We start from the raw sequence: 18,691 nt of genomic DNA, 5'->3' as shown, positions 1-18,691 counted from the left end.
CAGCTTTGTCATTCAAGATTTATAATTAAACAAGAATAGTTAAGTCTTGAACATTCTAGATAAATTTTTTTTAACATCTTCATTGGAGTATAATTGCTTTACAATGGTGTGTTAGTTTCTGCTTTATAACAAAGTGAATCAGCTATACATATACATATATCCCCATATCTCTTCCCTCTTGCGTCTCCCTCCCTCCCACCCCTCTAGGTGGTCACAAAGCACCGAGCTGATCTCCCTGTGCTATGCGGCTGCTTCCCACTAGCTATCTATTTTACGTTTGGTAGTGTATATATATCCATGCCACTCTCTAACTTTGTCCCAGCTTACCCTTCCCTCTCCTGTGTCCTCAAGTCCATTCTCTAGTAGGTCTGCTAGATAAATGCTTTTTAATTTCATAGCTCTTTTGGTAGATTCTCAATTTCAGTTGGTGGGTAATATATTTAGATTTTCTATACTTAGTTTCATAAGGAAACCTCATTTAGCTTTTGCTTTTTAGGACCTATTATTCTAATAGAGATTTGTTGTAATTATGTAATCCATATATCAATGAGCTAGAAATACTGTTAGAAATAATTTCCTTCTTTAAGTCTACCCAAGTATGTGCCACAGTGCTGCTTTTAATAAAGTTGTTTTCCTTTGATTTTATTTTATAAAATTTAATTAAATTTTATAAAATCAATATCATCTTAGGTTAATTTTGATAAATTACATTTTTTCCCAGGAACCTAATACATTCTTTCAATTTCTAAATATACTGGAATAAACTGAAACATTGCCTTATAATTAAAATTTTTTTTCTTCCATATTTATGGTTAAATCCCCTTTATTTGATGCTAATATACTTTTTTTTTTTTTTTTGCGGTACGGGGGTCTCTCACTGTTGTGGCCTCTTCCGTTGCGGAGCACAGGCTCCGGACGTGCAGGCTCAGTGGCCATGGCGCAGGGGCCCAGCCGCTCCGCAGCATGTGGGATCTTCCCGGACCGGGGCACGAACCTGTGTCCCCTGCATTGGCAGGCGGACTCTCAACCACTGCGCCACCAGGGAAGCCCTGATGCTAATATATTTTTAATAGAAAAATTTTTAAGTTAAAAAACACTGTTTCAAGATTACTGTTTCATTTCTAAATTGTAAAACTGTACCTCTAGATGAATTCATTGCTTTTCATGGGAAAAAACCCAAAACTTTGAGTATCATTTTGGTTAATAATCAATAAGCTCTAATAATTTTATTTGTATTAATTACTTCCTATACTGGCTTAGGATTTATGTTGTTATATTTCTAACTTTGTAGGTCAAATTCTTATTCATTGCTTTATCAGGTTTTTTTTTTTTTTTTTTTTTTTTGCGGTACTCGGGCCTCTCACTGTTGTGGCCTCTCCTGTTGCGGAGCACAGGCTCCAGATCCGCAGGCTCAGTGGCCATGGCTCACGTGTTTTTATCAGTTTTATCAAATCCTACTAAGTGAGGGACTGAATAATTCTGGGGATAAAGCAGTGAACAGAAAGTTCTGGTCTTCATTTTTTATTTCATGCATGCATTGAAGAGTATTACATTTCCAAAGAGTAGAGGTTTGACAACATCCCAAAGCTGGTATATAGGCATTTTATTATTGTTCCTTTCTGAATAGCCCTAATTTCAATTTTAATTTTCTAATTGATTCAGGACTTAGGCATGAGATTATCAATTTGCAAAAGGAGGTGATAAAATATTACCATGTAGATTAATAACTGTAAAATGAATCTCTACAATGGAGAGATCTAGCAGTCTCCACTATAACCAATCTAGCACCATTAATAGTAGGAAAATGCTTCTTAATGTATACAACATAAACTCAATTAAACCTCTTTATTTAACTTCAAATTTACTGGAACTATTAGAGACAGAAGAACAGGACAAATGGACCTACAATGAAGCAATTTTTAAAATCCAGAACATGAGACATTCTGTAAGATAACTTTCCTGTACTTTTCAAAAATCCAAAGTAAGGAAAACATGGTGGGGATGCTCTTCTAAAACAGGAAATTGGAAAATTTTTTGTAATGAACCAGACAGTAAATATTTTAGGCTTTGTGGGTCATACAGCCTATTGCAACTATTCAGCTCTGCCAAAGAAATACCAAAGCAACCATAGACAGTATTTAAACGAATGAACATGTCAATGCTCTCATAAAACTCCTGTTTTAAATCCTCTCATGATTTTTACATTTTACTAGAGTTTGTCCAGAAAAAATTATTTAAAACTCAACAAGGCATAAGGAATTACGCAAAGCTAAATTCATTACATCCATATGGACTTGATCTCATAATGATACAAATAATAATACACTAATAATAATACCAATGATAATACTAAAAATAGTATCTAATACTTACTGAATAAACACTATGTTTAAGATAGCTTTCCAAGTTTTTTATATTCTAATAACAGCACTATAATGTAGGTATTATTATCGTCATTTACAAATGACTCCCACAGGGATAGATATCTTGCATGCAGGCTGTAAAGAATCAAACGGCAATCATGACAGTTTTTTCACATTTGTTAGGTCAACAGGGGTTTTCTGTGGTATTAGTTTTTTCAAACGTAATAATGACTGATGAGGGTTATAGAGCTTTTATAAATAGAGAATAAAAAACAAGGGCATTTCTACATTCTGTGGATTTTCCTCCATTATGAATATTCTGATAATCCATAAATAGAGAAATGCCAGTAAAGGCCTTCCTATGTTACATAAAAATACACCATAAATTTCTGAATCTGAACAACATCTGGGTCATAACTAAAAAGTCTGAAATATTATTTACATTCTGAGGAGTTCTCACCAGTATAAATTATTTAATGCCTTATAAGAATCGAACCATATCTAAAAGCTTTCCCATGTTCTTTTCATTCAAAAATTTTCCCAGTGTTATAAATGTATGGATGTTACTATACATTCTCTACTGCATATATATGCTTTTCTACAGTCCTTAAATTCATAAGTTTTCTCTCCAGTATGAATTTTCTGGTGTACTTTAAGGCTTGAACTAAGCCTAAAAGACTTACCGCATTTGTTACATTCAAAAGGTCTCTCACCACTGTGAATACTCTGATGTCCAGTAAGTCATCCATACACACTAAAGGCCTTCCCACATGCCTTACATTCATAGGGTTTCTCACCAGTGTGAATTCTATGATGTATTTTCAGGCTTTCAACATGACTAAAGGCCTTCCAACATTCTTTACACTCACATGGTTTCTCACCAGTATGAATTCTCTCATGCCTGTCAAGGTTTGAGGTGCGACTAAAGGCCTTCCCACAGTCTTTACATTCATAAGTTTTCTCACCAGTATGAATTCTCTAATGCATTCTTAGGCTTCCACCATGAATAAAGGCCTTCCCACATTCTTTACACTTAAAGGGTTTCTCACCAGTATGAATTCTCTCATGTTGAATAAGTGCTGAAGCATGACTAAAGGCCTTCCCACATTCGTTACATTCATAGGGTTTCACGACAATATGTATTCGCTAATGTGGAATGAGTTGATAGCCAGAACTAAGTGTCATCCCACATTCCTTACATTTATAAGGCTTCTCCCCAGAATGAATTCTCTCATGTTGAACAAGATTTGAGGCATGACTAACGGCCTTCCCACATTCCTTACATTTGAAACCCTTGTAACAAACCCTCGTTTGTTACAAGGGTTTCTTGCCAGTATGCATTCTATGATATACTCTAAGATCTATACCACGACTAAAGCTCATCCCACATTCACGGCATTCATAAGGTTTTTCACCAGTATGAACTCTACCATGTTGCACAACATGAGAGGCTTGACTAAAGGTCTTCCCACATTCCTTACATTCATAGGGTCTCTCACCATTATGAATTCTCTGATGCATTCTAATTCTTCTACCTTGACTAAAGGCCTTTCCACATTCATTACATACGTAGGATTTCTCACCAGTATGAACTCTGCCATGTTGAGTAAGATGTGAGGCACAACTAAAGGCCCTCCCACATTCTTCACATTCATAGGGTTTCTCCTCAGTATGAATTCTCTGATGAACTCTAAGTTCTATCCTATGACTAAAAGTCATTCCACATTCCTCACATTTATAGGGTTTTTCACCAGTATGAATTCTCTGATGTCATAGAAAGTTGGATGCATGATTAAAGGCCTTTCCACACTGCTTACATTCATAAGGCTTCTCACCAGTATGAATTCTCTGATGTACTGTAAGGTCTATGTGTTGACTAAAGGCCTTCCCACATTTGTCACATTCATAGGGTTTCCCACCATATGAATTTTCTGATGTAGAGTAAGAGATGAATATTTTTTATAAATGTGTACATTTTCATTTGATTATTTCATACCTTGACTTCAAATCTAAAAGAAATGAGAAAAACATTTTGTTTTCCTTGACAAAGAACAGTGTATATTCTATAGTACCTTCTTTTAAATTAAAAATATCACTTATTAGGACTTCCCTGGTGGTGCAGTGATTAAGAATCTGCCTGCCAATGCAGGGGACATGGGTTCGAGCCCTGGTCCAGAAAGATCTCACATGCTGCAGAGCAACTAAGCCCATGCACCACAACTACTGAGCCTGCGCTCTAGAGCCTGTGCACCACAACTACTGAGCCCATGCACTGCAACTACTGAAGCCTGCATGCCCTAGGGCCTGTGCTCCACAACAAGAAAAGCCACCATAATGAGAAGCCCATGCTCTGCAACGAAAAGTAGCCCCCACTTGCCACAACTAGAGAAAGCCCATGCACAGGAATGAAGACCCAAAGCAGCCAAAATAAAAAAATAAAAATTTATTAGAGATAAATACTTTAGACAACTCATTAGAGATGAGTATTGCATCACTCATTAGAGATGAATACTTTAGACAACTCTAAAATCAGCTATACAGTTTGTAACAGTTACTGACACTTTCTCCATAACTCATTTATCACACTTTACTAGAGTGATTTAATATACTCTTTCCTGCATCAGTTTCCATCAAAGACTTACAAAGGTGTGACTGGCCAAAACTGTGAAAACAGCAGCAAAAAAACGATTGTGATAAATGGTAACAATACAATGGAAAGCAATGAGTCCAAAATGATACAAGAGAAAATAAATGAAAAAAATCATCTTCACCATCAAATAACTCCTTAACTGAAGAAGTTCAAGTAGCATCATGGTGATGTAAACTTCTTATAGTCGATCTCCCTCTCTGATATCAATTAAAAATGCTTGACAAAATAAAAAAATCAAACACCTCAGGTCCGTAAATTTTAAAAAAAAAGGGCTTGTGGAGGGGAGTGAAAACCTTATAAAATGACCTACACTAGGCTGAGTTTCTTGACACCTTCCCTACCACTCATAGCCTTGCCAGACGGGTATATCGGGGCAAAAATGAGCTGTCAAAGCCCCAACATATTTCCTGCTACAAGAATCATGGCAAAGAACACTACCAAACTGGAAAGTGAGAGAGGAACCCTAGAAAGGAAACATTCGGAGAAGGAGATTCCCTAATTTTAGGTGGAAACAAGTACAAATATTAGCCTGAACATGAATCACATATGCATGAGAAGGACACAAACGAGTACAGCAAAGCCTTAGAGAACCAGAGAATTACACTACTTCCCATAAACAGCAGGACAGAACGTGTAGTCTAAATTTTATTGCTTCAATTCCTTGCTAAAGTAAAAATATCAACATTTCAACACAACATAGCACTCACAATGTCCATGAAACAATTTAAAATTATTAATTGTGAAAAGAACAAAAAAAAGTGATCCCCTCTCAAGGTAAAAGATAAACCACAGATGCTGAGATGACCCAGATGTTGTAATTGTCAAACCAAGATATAAAAGCAGTTATTTTAGCTATCCTCTAAGAGATTAAAATTTTTTTTAAAAACCACACATTTGAAATTATTGATAAGAAATATAGCCAGAGAAAAAGAAACCACATAAAGGAAAAAATTAAAATTGTAGAACTGAAATATATAATTTCTAAAATTGCTGGATGAGTTTACAGCAGAATGGAAATGACAGAGGAAAAGGTAAACATGATAGATGTATAGAAGTTATTCAAGTTGAAACTCATCAACAGTACAGGTTAAAATTTTTATGATAGAGCTTCAGGGACTTGTGGTAATATATCTAAAAATGTGATTAGAATCTGAAAAGGAAAGGGACAGACCGAGGCAAAAAATTGTCTGATTGAAAAAAAACACTACTAAAGGAATTTATTTAGGCTTATGGAAAATGATACAAAAGGAAACCCTGAATCTTCAGGAATGAAAGATGGCATCATGAAAGGTAAATAGGTAAATACATAAGATCATTTATTTCCCTATTAAGTTATTTCAGATATATTTGACTCTTGAAAGCAAAGCTTATAATAGTCTGGTGGTGTTTTCAGTATGTGTAGATATGACAAACATGACAATTATAAAGGGAAAGGTAAATATAAACATATTGAAGATACAAGGTTTGTTCATTTTACAAGAAATGCTACAATATTTGTAAAAACAGATTGTGAAAGCTTAGGTATATTGTATACTGTAACCCCTATAACATACACTAAAACAAATATTCAAGAGAAATAGCCAAAATACCAACAAAAAACCTAAAATGAATACTAAAGAAGTATTTAAATACTCCAGTACAAGGCAGGAAATGGGAAACAGAAAACCGAAAACAAAGGAAGATAGGACATTAGGAAGACAGTGGACTAGGAAGATACAGCCCCTCGTTCTCCCCAAGAGAGCCTGAATTAACAGCATTATATGTACCAAAATACTTTTGTGAAAACTCTAAAAACTAGTTAAGGGGCTCCAGCACCCAGATAAGCACATAAACAAGAGAAGAGACAGCCAAGAAGGTTAAAAGTTGGTGACAGTTTGCTTGCCCTAGCCCCTCCTGACACCCAGTGTAATGAGGTGTGATGGGGAGAATAGCTACTCCTAATTTCTGGCTCCTTCCTCAGGATAGGAAAAAAGTGAAAGTTGTGTCCAACATTCTGACTTCTCTAGGGGCTGCCCCAGGGACTGGTTTCTGTTTCATCTGCCTTGGATTGCTGATGAGAATGGTGGCATATAAGATTGGAGGCCACTGAAAACACAGGTGAGCACGGCAGTGTGTTAAAGCAGCAGAGAATATACATTTCCACAGGCAGGCACCAGGAGAAGCAAAATTTTAAGGGTAGAGGAATACAACAGAAACTGAAAGGTCCTCAGAAGAAACAGGAAATTAAGGTAGTTAAAAGCAGCCATTTATACTAAAGTAAAAGCATACACACAACCCCAAAGAAGATGCATCCCAAGAAAAGGTTTGAAAGGTTCCAGAACCCCTGGCTGGGCTTACTGGTGAAGGTAGTAAGCCAGTCTGTAAAGAGTGGGAGAGGCGGCTGTTTCTACAAAGCCAAAATCTCAATGAAAAATCACAAGGGATACAGAGAAACAGGGAAATACAGTCCAATCAAAGGATCAAAACAAAGCTCCAGAAACCAACTCTAAAGAAAAGCAGACCTGTGAAGTTCCTGAGAAAGAATTTTAAATGATGTTTTGAAGATGGTAAACAAGCTAAAAGAGATCACAGATAGACAAATAAATGAATTCAGCAAAACAATGCATGAAGACAATGAGAATATCAACAAAGAGATAGAAATTATAAGAAAGAACCAAACAGAAATTCCGGAGCTGAGAAATACAATAACTAAATTGAGAAATTCACTAGAGGGGTTCAATAGCAGATTTCATCAGGCAAAACAAAAAGAGTCAGCAAACTTGAAGACAGGTCACTTGAAATCATCAAGTAAAAAAGAAAAATGAATGAAGAGTGCCTAGGGCACTATAGGAGAATATCAAGAGGACCAATATACACATTGTAGGAGTCCCAGAAGGAGAAGAGCAAAGGGGCAGCGAGATTATTAGAGAAATAATGGCTGAAATTTTTCAAAATATGAGGAAAGAAATGGATACACAAATTTAAGAAGCTCAATGAACTCCCACTAGGAAAATTCAAGAGACCACATCAAGACACATTTATAGTGTGTATTATATAAAACGGCTGAAATTCAAAGAAAGAAAATGAAATAAGCAAGAGAAAACCAACTTATCAAAAGCAAGTGGGCTTCCTTAATATCAGTGTATTCTTCAGCAGAAACTTTGCAGATCAGAAGAAAATGGGATGATATATTCAAAGTGCTGAAAGAAAAGAAAAAAATACTATCAACCAAGAATACTGTATCTGGAAAAACTGTCCTTCAAAAATGAAGGAGTGGGCTTCCCTGGTGGCACAGTGGTTGAGAGTCCGCCTGCCGATGCAGGGGACACAGGTTCGTGCCCCGGTCCGGGAAGATCCCACATGCCACGGAGCGGCTGGGCCTGTGAGCCATGGCCGCTGAGCCTGCGCGTACGGAGCCTGTGCTCCGCAATGGGAGAGGCCACAACAGTGAGGGGCCCACGTGTCACAAAAAAAAAAAGAAAGAAAAATGAAGGAGTGAGACTCCCCTTGTGGCACAGTGGTTAAGAATCCACCTGCCAATGCAGGGGACACGGGTTCAAGCCCTGGTCCGGGAAAATCCCACATGCCGCGGAGCAACTAAGCCTGTGTGCCACAACTACTGAAGCCCACGCGCCTAGAGCCCGTGTTCTGCAACAAGAGAAGCCACTGCAATGAGAAGCCCTGAGAAGCCCACGCACCACAAAGAAGAGTAGTCCCCGCTCACCACAACTAGAGAAAGCCCATGCACAGCAACAAAGACCCAAAGCAGGCAAATAAATTAACTAATTGAAAAAAAACAAATGAAGGAGTGGACTTCACTGGTGGTGCAGTGGTTAAGAATCCATCTGCCAATGCAGGGGACATGGGTTTGAGCCCTGGTCTGGGAAGACCCACATGCTGCAGAGCTACTGAAGCTGCGCGCCTAGAGCCTATGCTCTGCAATGAGAAGCCACCAAAATGAGAAGCCTGTGCACCGCAATGAAGAGTAGCCCCTGCTCACTGCAACTAGAGAGAGCCCACACACAGCAACAAAGACCCAATGCAGCCAAAAATAAATTAAAAATTTAAATAAAGATATGTTTGACTGTACATAATAAAAAAAAAATGAAGGAGAAATCAATACCTTCCCAGATAAACAAAAGCTGAAGGAATTCATTACCACTAGACTTGTCCCACAGGAAATGCTAAAGGGAGTCCTTAAAGTTAAAATGAAAGAACATCAAAAAGCTACACAAACCCATATAAAAGTATAATATTCTTCAATAAAGGTAAATATATGAACAAAACATAGAATCCTATATTACCGTAATTTTGATACATAAATCCACTTTAAATTCTAGTATAGAATCTAAAAGACAAGATCATTTAAAAAAACCCACTAATCTATGTTACTAGGTATAAAATATAGAAAGATGTAATTTATGACATAACTAATATAAAGGGTGAGGGTAGAATTGTAAAGAAGTAGAGTTTTTGTATGTGATTAAAGTTAAGTTTTTACTAGTTTAAAACAGATCGTTGGGCTTCCCTGGTGGCACAGTGGTTAAAAATCCGCCTGCCAATGCAGGGGACACAGGTTCGAGCCCTGGTCCAGGAATATCCCACATGCTGCGGAGCAACTAAACCCAGGTGCCATAACTACTGAGCCTGTGCTCTAGAGCCACAAGCCACAACTACTGAAGCCTGTGCACCTAGAGTCTGTGCTCCGCAACGAGAAGCCACCGCAATGAGAAGCCCGCACACTGCAACGAAGAGTAGCCCCCACGCACCACAACGAGATAAAGCCCGTGCACAGCAACAAAGACGCAACGCAGCCAAAAATAAAATAAATTTTTAAAAAGACTGCTATAAATTTAAGATATTTTATGTAATCAAAATGGTAACCACAAAGAAAATATCTATAGAATATACACAAAAGGAAATTAGAAGGGAATCAAAGCATGTCACTACAAAAAAATCAATGAGGGACTTGCTGTGGGGCCTGCGGCCAGGCCGGGACCGGATTCACAGTTGGGTTGCTGGAAACAGCCGTGTGGATGAAAGGCTCTTGGTGCTGCAGCCAGGAGTCAGTGCTGTGCCTCTGAGGTGGGAGAGCCAACTTCAGGACACTGGTCCACAAGAGACCTCCCAGCTCCACATAATATCAAACGGTGAAAATCTCCCAGAGATCTCCATCTCAACACCAGCACCCAGCTTCACTCAACGACCAGCAAGCTACAGTGCTGAACATCCAATGCCAAACAACTAGCAAGACAGGAACACAACCCCACCCATTAGCAGAGAGGCTGCCTAAAATCACAATAAGTCCACAGACACCCCAAAACACACCACCAAACGTGGACCTGTTCACCAGAAAGACAAGATCCAGCCTCATCCACCAGAACACGGGCACTACTCCCCTCCACCAGGAAGCCTACACAACCCACTGAACTAACCTTAGCCACTGGGGACAGACACCAAAAACAATGGGAACTACGAACCTGCAGCCTGCAAAAAGGAGACCCCAAACACAGTAAGATAAGCAAAATGAGAAGACAGAAAAACACACAGCAGATGAAGGAGCAAGAAAAAAACCCACCAGACCTAACAAATGAAGAGGAAATAGGCAGTCTACCTGAAAAAGAATTCAGAATAATGATAGTAAAGATGATCCAAAATCTTGGAAACAGAATAGACAAAATGCAAGAAACATTTAACAAGGACCTAGAAGAACTAAACATGAAACAAACAATGATGAACAACACAATAAATGAAATGAAAAATACTCTAGATGGGATCAATAGCAGAATAACTGAGGCAGAAGAACGGATAAGTGACCTGGAAGATAAAATAGTGGAAATAACTACTGCAGAGCAGAATAAAGAAAAAAAAATGAAAAGAACTGAGGACAGTCTCAGAGACCTCTGGGACAACATTTTAAATGCACCAACATTCGAATTATAGGGGTTCCAGAAGAAGAGAAAAAGAAAGGAACTGAGAAAATATTTGAAGAGATTATAGTTGAAAACTTCCCTAATATGGGAAAGGAAATAATTAATCAAGTCCAGGAAGCACAGAGAGTCCCATACAGGATAAATCCCAGGAGAAATACGCCAAGACACATATTAATCAAACTGTCAAAAATTAAATACAAAGAAAACATATTAAAAGCAGCAAGGGAAAAACAACAAATAACACACAAGGGAATCCCCATAAGGTTAACAGCTGAACTTTCAGCAGAAACTCTGCAAGCCAGAAGGGAGTGGCAGGACATATTTAAAGTGATGAAGGATAAAAACCTGCAACCAAGATTACTCTACCCAGAAAGGATCTCATTCAGATCTGATGGAGAAATTAAAACCTTTACAGACAAGCAAAAGCTGAGAGAGTTCAGCACCACCAAACCAGCTTTACAACAACTGCTAAAGGAACTTCTCTAGGCAAGAAACACAAGAGAAGGAAAAGACCTACAATAATGAACCCAAAACAATTAAGAAAATGGAAATAGGAGCATACATATCGATAATTACCTTAAATGTAAATGGACTAAATGCTCCAACCAAAAGACACAGATTGGCTGAATGGATACAAAAACAAGACCCATATATTTGCTGTCTACAAGAGACCCACTTGAGACCTAGAGACACATACAGACTGAAAGTAAGGGGATGGAAAAAGATATTTCATGCAAATGGAAACCAAAAGAAAGCTGGAGTAGCAATTCTCATATCAGACAAAATAGACTTTAAAATAAAGACTATTAGAAGAGACAAAGAAGGACACTACATAATGATCACGGCATCAATCCAAGAAGAAGATATAACAATTGTAAATATTTATGCACCCAACATAGGAGCACCTCAATACATAAGGCAAATACTAACAGCCATAAAAGGGGAAATCAACAGTAACACATTCAGAGTAGGGGACGTTAACACCCCACTTTCACCAATGGACAGATCATCCAAAATGAAAATAAATAAAGAAACGCAGCTTTAAATGATACATTAAACAAGATGGACTTAATTGATATTTATAGGACATTCCATCCAAAAACAACAGAATACACATTTTTCTCTAGTGCTCATAGAACATTCTCCAGGATAGATCATATCTTGGGTCACAAATCAAGCCTTGGTAAATTTAAGAAAATTGAAATTGTATCAAGTATCTTTTCTGACCACAATGCTATGAGACTAGATATCAATTACAGGAAAAGATCTGTAAAAAATACAAACACATGGAGGCTAAACAATACACTACTTAATAACGAAGTGATCACTGAAGAAATCAAAGAGGAAATTAAAAAATACCTAGAAACAAATGACAATGGAGACACGACGACCCAAAATCTATGGGATGCAGCAAAAGCAGTTCTAAGAGGGAAGTTTATAGCAATACAATCCTACCTCAAGAAACAAGAAACACCTCAAATAAACAATCTAACCTTACACCTAAAGGAACTAGAGAAAGAAGAACAAACAAAACCCAAAGTTAGTCGAAGGAAAGAAATCATAAAGATCAGAGCAGAAATAAATGAAATAGAAACAAAACAATAGCAAAGATCAATAAAACTAAAAGCTGGTTCTTTGAGAAGATAAACAAAATTGATAAAATTTTAGCCAGACTTATTAAGAAAAAGAGGGAGAGGAGTCAAATCAACAAAATTAGAAATGAATAAGAGGAAGTTACAACGGACACCACAGAAATACAAAGCATCATAAGAGACTACTACAAGCAACTCTATGCCAATAAAATGGACAACCTGGAAGAAATGGACAAATTCTTAGAAATGCACAACCTGCCAAGACTGAATCAGGAAGAAATAGAAAATATGAACAGACCAATCACAAGCACTGAAATTGAAACTGTGATTAAAAATCTTCCAACAAACAAAAGCCCAGGACCAGATGGCTTCACAGGTTTCAATTCTATCAAACATTTAGAGAAGAGCTAACACCTATCCTTCTCAGACTCTTCCAAAACATAGCAGAGGGAGGAACACTCCTAAACTCATTCTACAAGGCCACCATCACCCTGATACCAACACCAGACAAGGATGTCAAAAAGAAAGAAAACTACAGGCCAATATCACTGATGAACATAGATGTAAAAATCCTCAACAAAATACTAGCAAACAGAATCCAACAGCACATTAAACGGATCATACACCATGATCAAGTGGGGTTTATTCCAGGAATGCAAGGATTCTTCAATATACGCAAATCAATCAACGTGATACACCATATTAACAAATTGAAGGAGAAAAACCATATGATCATCTCAACAGATGCAGAGAAAGCTTTTGACAAAATTCAACACCCATTTATGATAAAATACCTGCAGAAAATAGGCATAGAGGGAACTTTCCTCAACATAATAAAGGCCATATATGACAAACCCACAGCCAACATCGTCCTCAATGGTGAAAAACTGAAAGCATTTCCACTAAGATCTGGAACAAGACAAGGTTGCCCATTCTCACCACTCTTATTCAACATAGTTTTGGAAGTTTTAGCCACAGCAATCAGAGAAGAAAAGGAAATAAAAGGAATCCAAATCGGAAAAGAAGTAAAGCTGTCACTGTTTGCAGATGACATGATACTATACATAGAGAATCCTAAAGATGCCACCAGAAAACTACTAGAGCTAATCAATTAATTTGGTAAAGTAGCAGGATACAAAATTAATGCACAGAAATCTCTGGCATTCCTATACACTAATGATGAAAAATCTAAAAGTGAAATCAAGAAAACACTCCCATTTACCACTGCAACAAAAAGAATAAAATATCTATGAATAAACCTACCTAAGGCCACAAAAGACCTGTATGCAGAAAATTATAAGACACTGATGAAAGAAATTAAAGATGATACAAATAGATGCAGAGATACACCATTTTCTTGGATTGGAAGAATCAACCTTGTGAAAATGACTCTACTACTCAAAGCAATCTACAGATTCAATGCAATCCCTATCAAACTACCACTGGCATTTTTCACAGAACTAGAACAAAAAAATTCACAATTTGTATGGAAACACAAAAGACCCCGAATAGCCAAAGCAATCTTCAGAACAAAAAACGGAGCTGGAGGAATAAGGCTCCCTGACTTCAGACTATACTACAAAGCTACAGTAATCAAGACAGTAATGGTACTGGCACAGAAACAGAAAGATAGATCAATGGAACAGGATAGAAAGCCCAGAGATAAACCCACGCACATATGGTCACCTTATCTTTGATAAAGGAGGCAGGAATGTACAGTGGAGAAAGGACAGCCTCTTCAATAAGTGGTGATGGGAAAACTGGACAGGTACATGTAAAAGTATGAGATCAGATCACTCCCTAACACCATACACAAAAATAAGCTCAAAATGGATTAAAGACCTAAATGTAAGGCCAGAAACTATCAAACTCTTAGAGGAAAACATAGGCAGGACACTCTATGACATAAATCACAGCAAGATCCTTTTTGACCCACCTCCTAGAGAAATGGAAATAAAAACAAAAATAAACAAATGGGACCTAATGAAACTTCAAAGCTTTTGCACAGCAAAGGAAACCATAAACAAGACCAAAAGACAACCCTCAGAATGGGAGAAAATATTTGCAAATGAAGCAACTGACAAAGGATTAATCTCCAAAATTTACAAGCAGCTCATGCAGCTTAATAACAAAAAAAACAAACAACCCAATCCAGAAATGGGCAGAAGACCTAAATAGACATTTCTCCAAAGAAGATATACAGACTGCCAACAAACACATGAAAGAATGCTCAACATCACTAATCATTAGAGAAATGCAAATCAAAACTACAATGAGATATCATCTCACACCAGTCAGAATGGCCATCATCAAAAAATCTAGAAACAAGAAATGCTGGAGAGGGTGTGGAGAAAAGGGAACCCTCTTGCACTGTTGGTGGGAATGTAAATTGATACAGCCACTGTGGAGAACAGTTTGGAGGTTCCTTTAAAAAGTACAAATAGAACTACCATATGACCCAGCAATCCTACTACTGGGCATATACCCTGAGAAAAGCATAATTCAAAAAGAGCCATGTACCAACATGTTCATTGCAGCTCAATTTACAATAGCCCAGAGATGGAAACAACCTAAGTGTCCATCATCAGATGAATGGATAAAGAAGATGTGGCAAAAATATACAATGGAATATTACTCAGCCATAAAAAGAAACGAAATTGAGCTATTTGTAATGAGGTGGATAGACCTAGAGTCTGTCATACAGAGTGAAGTAAGTCAGAAAGAGAGAGACAAATACCATATGCTAACACATATGTATGGAATTTAAGAAAAAAAATGTCATGAAGAACCTAGGGGTAAGACAGGAATAAAGACACAGACCTACTAGAGAATGGACTTAAGGATATGGGGAGGGAGAAGGGTAAGCTGTGACAAAGTGAGAGAGAGGCATGGACATATATCCACTACCAAACGTAAGGTAGATAGCTAGTGGGAAGCAGCCGCATAGCACAGGGAGATCAGCTTGGTGCTTTATGACCACCTGGAGGGGTGGGATAGGGAGGGTGGGAGGGAGGGAGACGCAAGAGGGAAGAGATATGGGAACATATGTATATATATAACTGATTCATTTTGTTGTAAAGCAGAAACTAACACACCATTGTAAAGCAATTATACTCCAATAAAGATGTTAAAAAAAAATCAATGAAACACAAAGGAAGGCAGAAAGAGAGAGGAAACAAGGGTCAAAACCCCCACAACATTTGCAGAATATCAGTAACAAAATGGCAATAATAAATACTTTCCTATCAGTAATTTAAATGTAAATGGATTAAACTCTCCAATAATATAGACATAGATAGCTTGAATGGATAAAAATTATGATCCACTGACTTGCTGCTTACAAGAGATTCACTTTAGATCTAAGGACACAGATAGACTGAAAGTGAAAGTATGGAAAAAGATATTCCATGCAAGTAGTAACCAAAAGAAAGTAGGGATGACTTTAAGTGAAAAACTGTCACGAGACCAAAAGGACATTATATAATAATAAAATGGTCAATTCACTGGGAGATAAACAATTATACACATTTATACACCAAACATCAGACCTCCAAAATATATGAGTGAAACATCGACAGAAGGGAAAAATAGACAGCAATGTTATTTTAATGGGAGGCTTCAATACCCTTCCTTCAATAATGGATAGAACAACCAGACAGAAGATCAATAAGGAAATAGATCTGAACAACACTCTAGACAAATGAGACCTCTCTGACATACAGAGAACATTTCACAAAACAACAGCAGAATATACATTCTTCTCAAGTGCACATGGAATATTCTCTAAGACAGACCACATTAGATCACAAAACAAGTATTAATAAATTTTAAATGACTGACATCATAGAGAGTATCTTTTCCAATCACAAAGGAATGAAATTAGAAATAATCAGCAGAAGGAAAAGTAGAAAATACACAAACATCTGCAAATTAAACAACATACACTTAAATAACCGATGAGTCAAAGAAGAAATTACAGGGAAATTAGAAAATATCTTAAGACAAATGAAGTAAAAAAACAGAGTGCTTTCAGTCTTTCACAATTTAGTATGGAAGCTGTGGACTTTTCATATGGCCTTTATTATGCTGAGGTAGTTTCCTTCTATTCCTAGTTTCTTGGGTGTTTTTGTCATGAAGGGGTAATAAATTTTGTCATGTGTTTTCTCTGCAGCAATTGAGACAGCCATGTCTTTTTTTCTTTATTCTGTTAATGTGGCATATTACATTGCTTGATTTTTACATGTTGTACCATCCTTACGTTCCAGAAATAAATCCCACTTGGTAATGGTGTATAATCCTTTGCATGAGCTGTTGAATCCAGTTTGCTACTGTTTTGTTAAAGATTTTTGCCTCAACAGGCATCAGAAATATTGATCTAGTTTTCTCTTCTTGCACTGTTTGTCTGGCTTTGGTATCAGGGTAATGCTGCCCTCATAGAAAAGGTTTGGGAGTGTCCCTTCCTCTTCAATTTTTTGGTAAGAGTTTGAGGGGAATTGGTGTTAATTCTTCTTTAAATGTTTAGTAGAATTCACCAGTGAAGCAACTGGATCCAAGGCTATTCTTTGTCAGTAGGTTTATGATTACTGATTCAATCTTTTTACTAGTATGTCTCTTTAGATTTTCTATTTCTTTATGATTCAGTATTCGTAGATTGTGTGCTTTCAGGATTTCACCTAGGTTACTCAATTTGTTGGTGTACAATTGTTCACAGACCCCTCTTTCATTTCTGATTTTAGTTGAGTCTTCTCTACTTTTTCTTCATCTAGCTGAAGTTTTCTCACTTTGGTTAATCTTTTTGAAGAACTAACTCTTGGTTTCATTGGTTTTTCTCTATTGTTTTTCTGTTCTCTAACTTGTTTATTTCTGCTCTATTCTATTATTTTCTTCCTTTTCATCTCTTTGGACTTAGTTCATTATTCTTATTTCAGTTCCTCGAAGTATGAAGTTAGGCTGATTTGAGATCTTTCTTTCTAATTTAAGTGTTTACAGCTATAAACTTCCTTCTTAGCACTGCTTTCAATGCACCCTATAAGTTTGGGTATGTAGTAAGTTTTGAAATTTGGAAAGTGTAAATCCTACTTTCTTCTCTTCCAAGATTTTTTGGGAGGGACTTCCCTGGTGATGCAGTGGTTAAGGATCTGCCTGCCAATGCAGAAGGCATGGGTTCGAGCCTTGGTCCAGGAAGATCCTACATGCCGCAGAGCAACTAAGCCCGTGTGCCACAACTACTGAGCCTGTGCTCTAGAGCCCGCGAGCCACAACTACTGAGCCCGCATGCCACAACTACTGAAGCATGCGTGCCCAGAGCCTGTGCTCCACAACAAGAGAAGCCACCACAATGAGAAGCCTGTGCACCACAATGAAAAGTAGCCCCCACTTGCCATGACTAGAGAAAGCCCACGTGCAGCAACGAAGACCCAATGCAGCCAAAAATTTAAAAATTTATTTATTTAAAAAAAAAAAGATTTTTTGGATAGTCTGGATCCCTTGCATATCCACATAAATTCATGATCAAGATGTCAATAAGCCAATGGAATCTGGGGTAGTATTGCCATCTTAACAATATTAAGTGTTCTGAATTTTTTTAAATGCCATAAGAAGTGAAAGAACAACATAAATCAGAATTAGAAAAACTCTGAAATGAAATCACAGACCTCAGGAACATAGTAGAGATAAAAGAAAAAATAATTTCAGAATATTAATCTAGAAAGAAATAAGAAAAACTCCAATATATTAATATTAAGACAAAAAATTTTAAAGATTTTTTTTGATGTGGCCCATTTTTAAAGTCTCTATTGAATTTGTTACAATATTACTTCTGTTTTATGTTTTTGGTTTTTTGGTCACGAGGCATGTGGGATCTTAGCTCCCTAACCAGGGATCGGACTTGTACCCCCTGCATTGGAAGGCAAAGTTCTAACTACTGGACTGCCAGGGAGATCCCAGGACAAAAAAATTTTAAATATGTAAAAAGTATATGAGAGAAAGTGAATAACTAATTAATTTATATTTATTTTATCTAGACTTCTAAGTCTCATATATAATAAGGTTTAATTTTTGAAAAAATTTATAAAAATATATATAAATATATTAAAAATTTAATCAGATCATGGCTCTTAAGTAATCTTAGAAAACAATTTTAATTCTTCTTAGTAACACCTCATGTGACCTGAA

At 37.0% G+C, this 18,691-nt stretch overlaps 1 protein-coding gene across 1 annotated transcript in view; it reads right to left on the bottom strand.

Annotated features, from left to right (window-relative positions):
- Window positions 1-3,104: 3,104 nt before the first annotated feature.
- LOC114903113 (zinc finger protein 331-like) overlaps window positions 3,105-18,691 on the bottom strand; it is a 41,991-nt gene continuing 26,404 nt past the window's right edge. The window contains 2 exon segments of the mRNA XM_029235923.1: window positions 3,105-3,651; window positions 3,766-4,260. Of these exon segments, the coding sequence (XP_029091756.1) occupies window positions 3,105-3,651; window positions 3,766-4,260 (1,042 nt within the window).

The sequence above is a fragment of the Monodon monoceros genome, unplaced genomic scaffold (genome assembly GCF_005190385.1).
Source record: "Monodon monoceros isolate NGI ecotype Baffin Bay Population unplaced genomic scaffold, NGI_Narwhal_1 Super_Scaffold_10, whole genome shotgun sequence".
In the NCBI taxonomy this organism is placed as follows: Eukaryota; Metazoa; Chordata; class Mammalia; order Artiodactyla; family Monodontidae; genus Monodon; species Monodon monoceros.
Note: the sequence above shows the minus strand (reverse complement) of the source record. Positions and strands in the feature narration are given on the sequence as shown.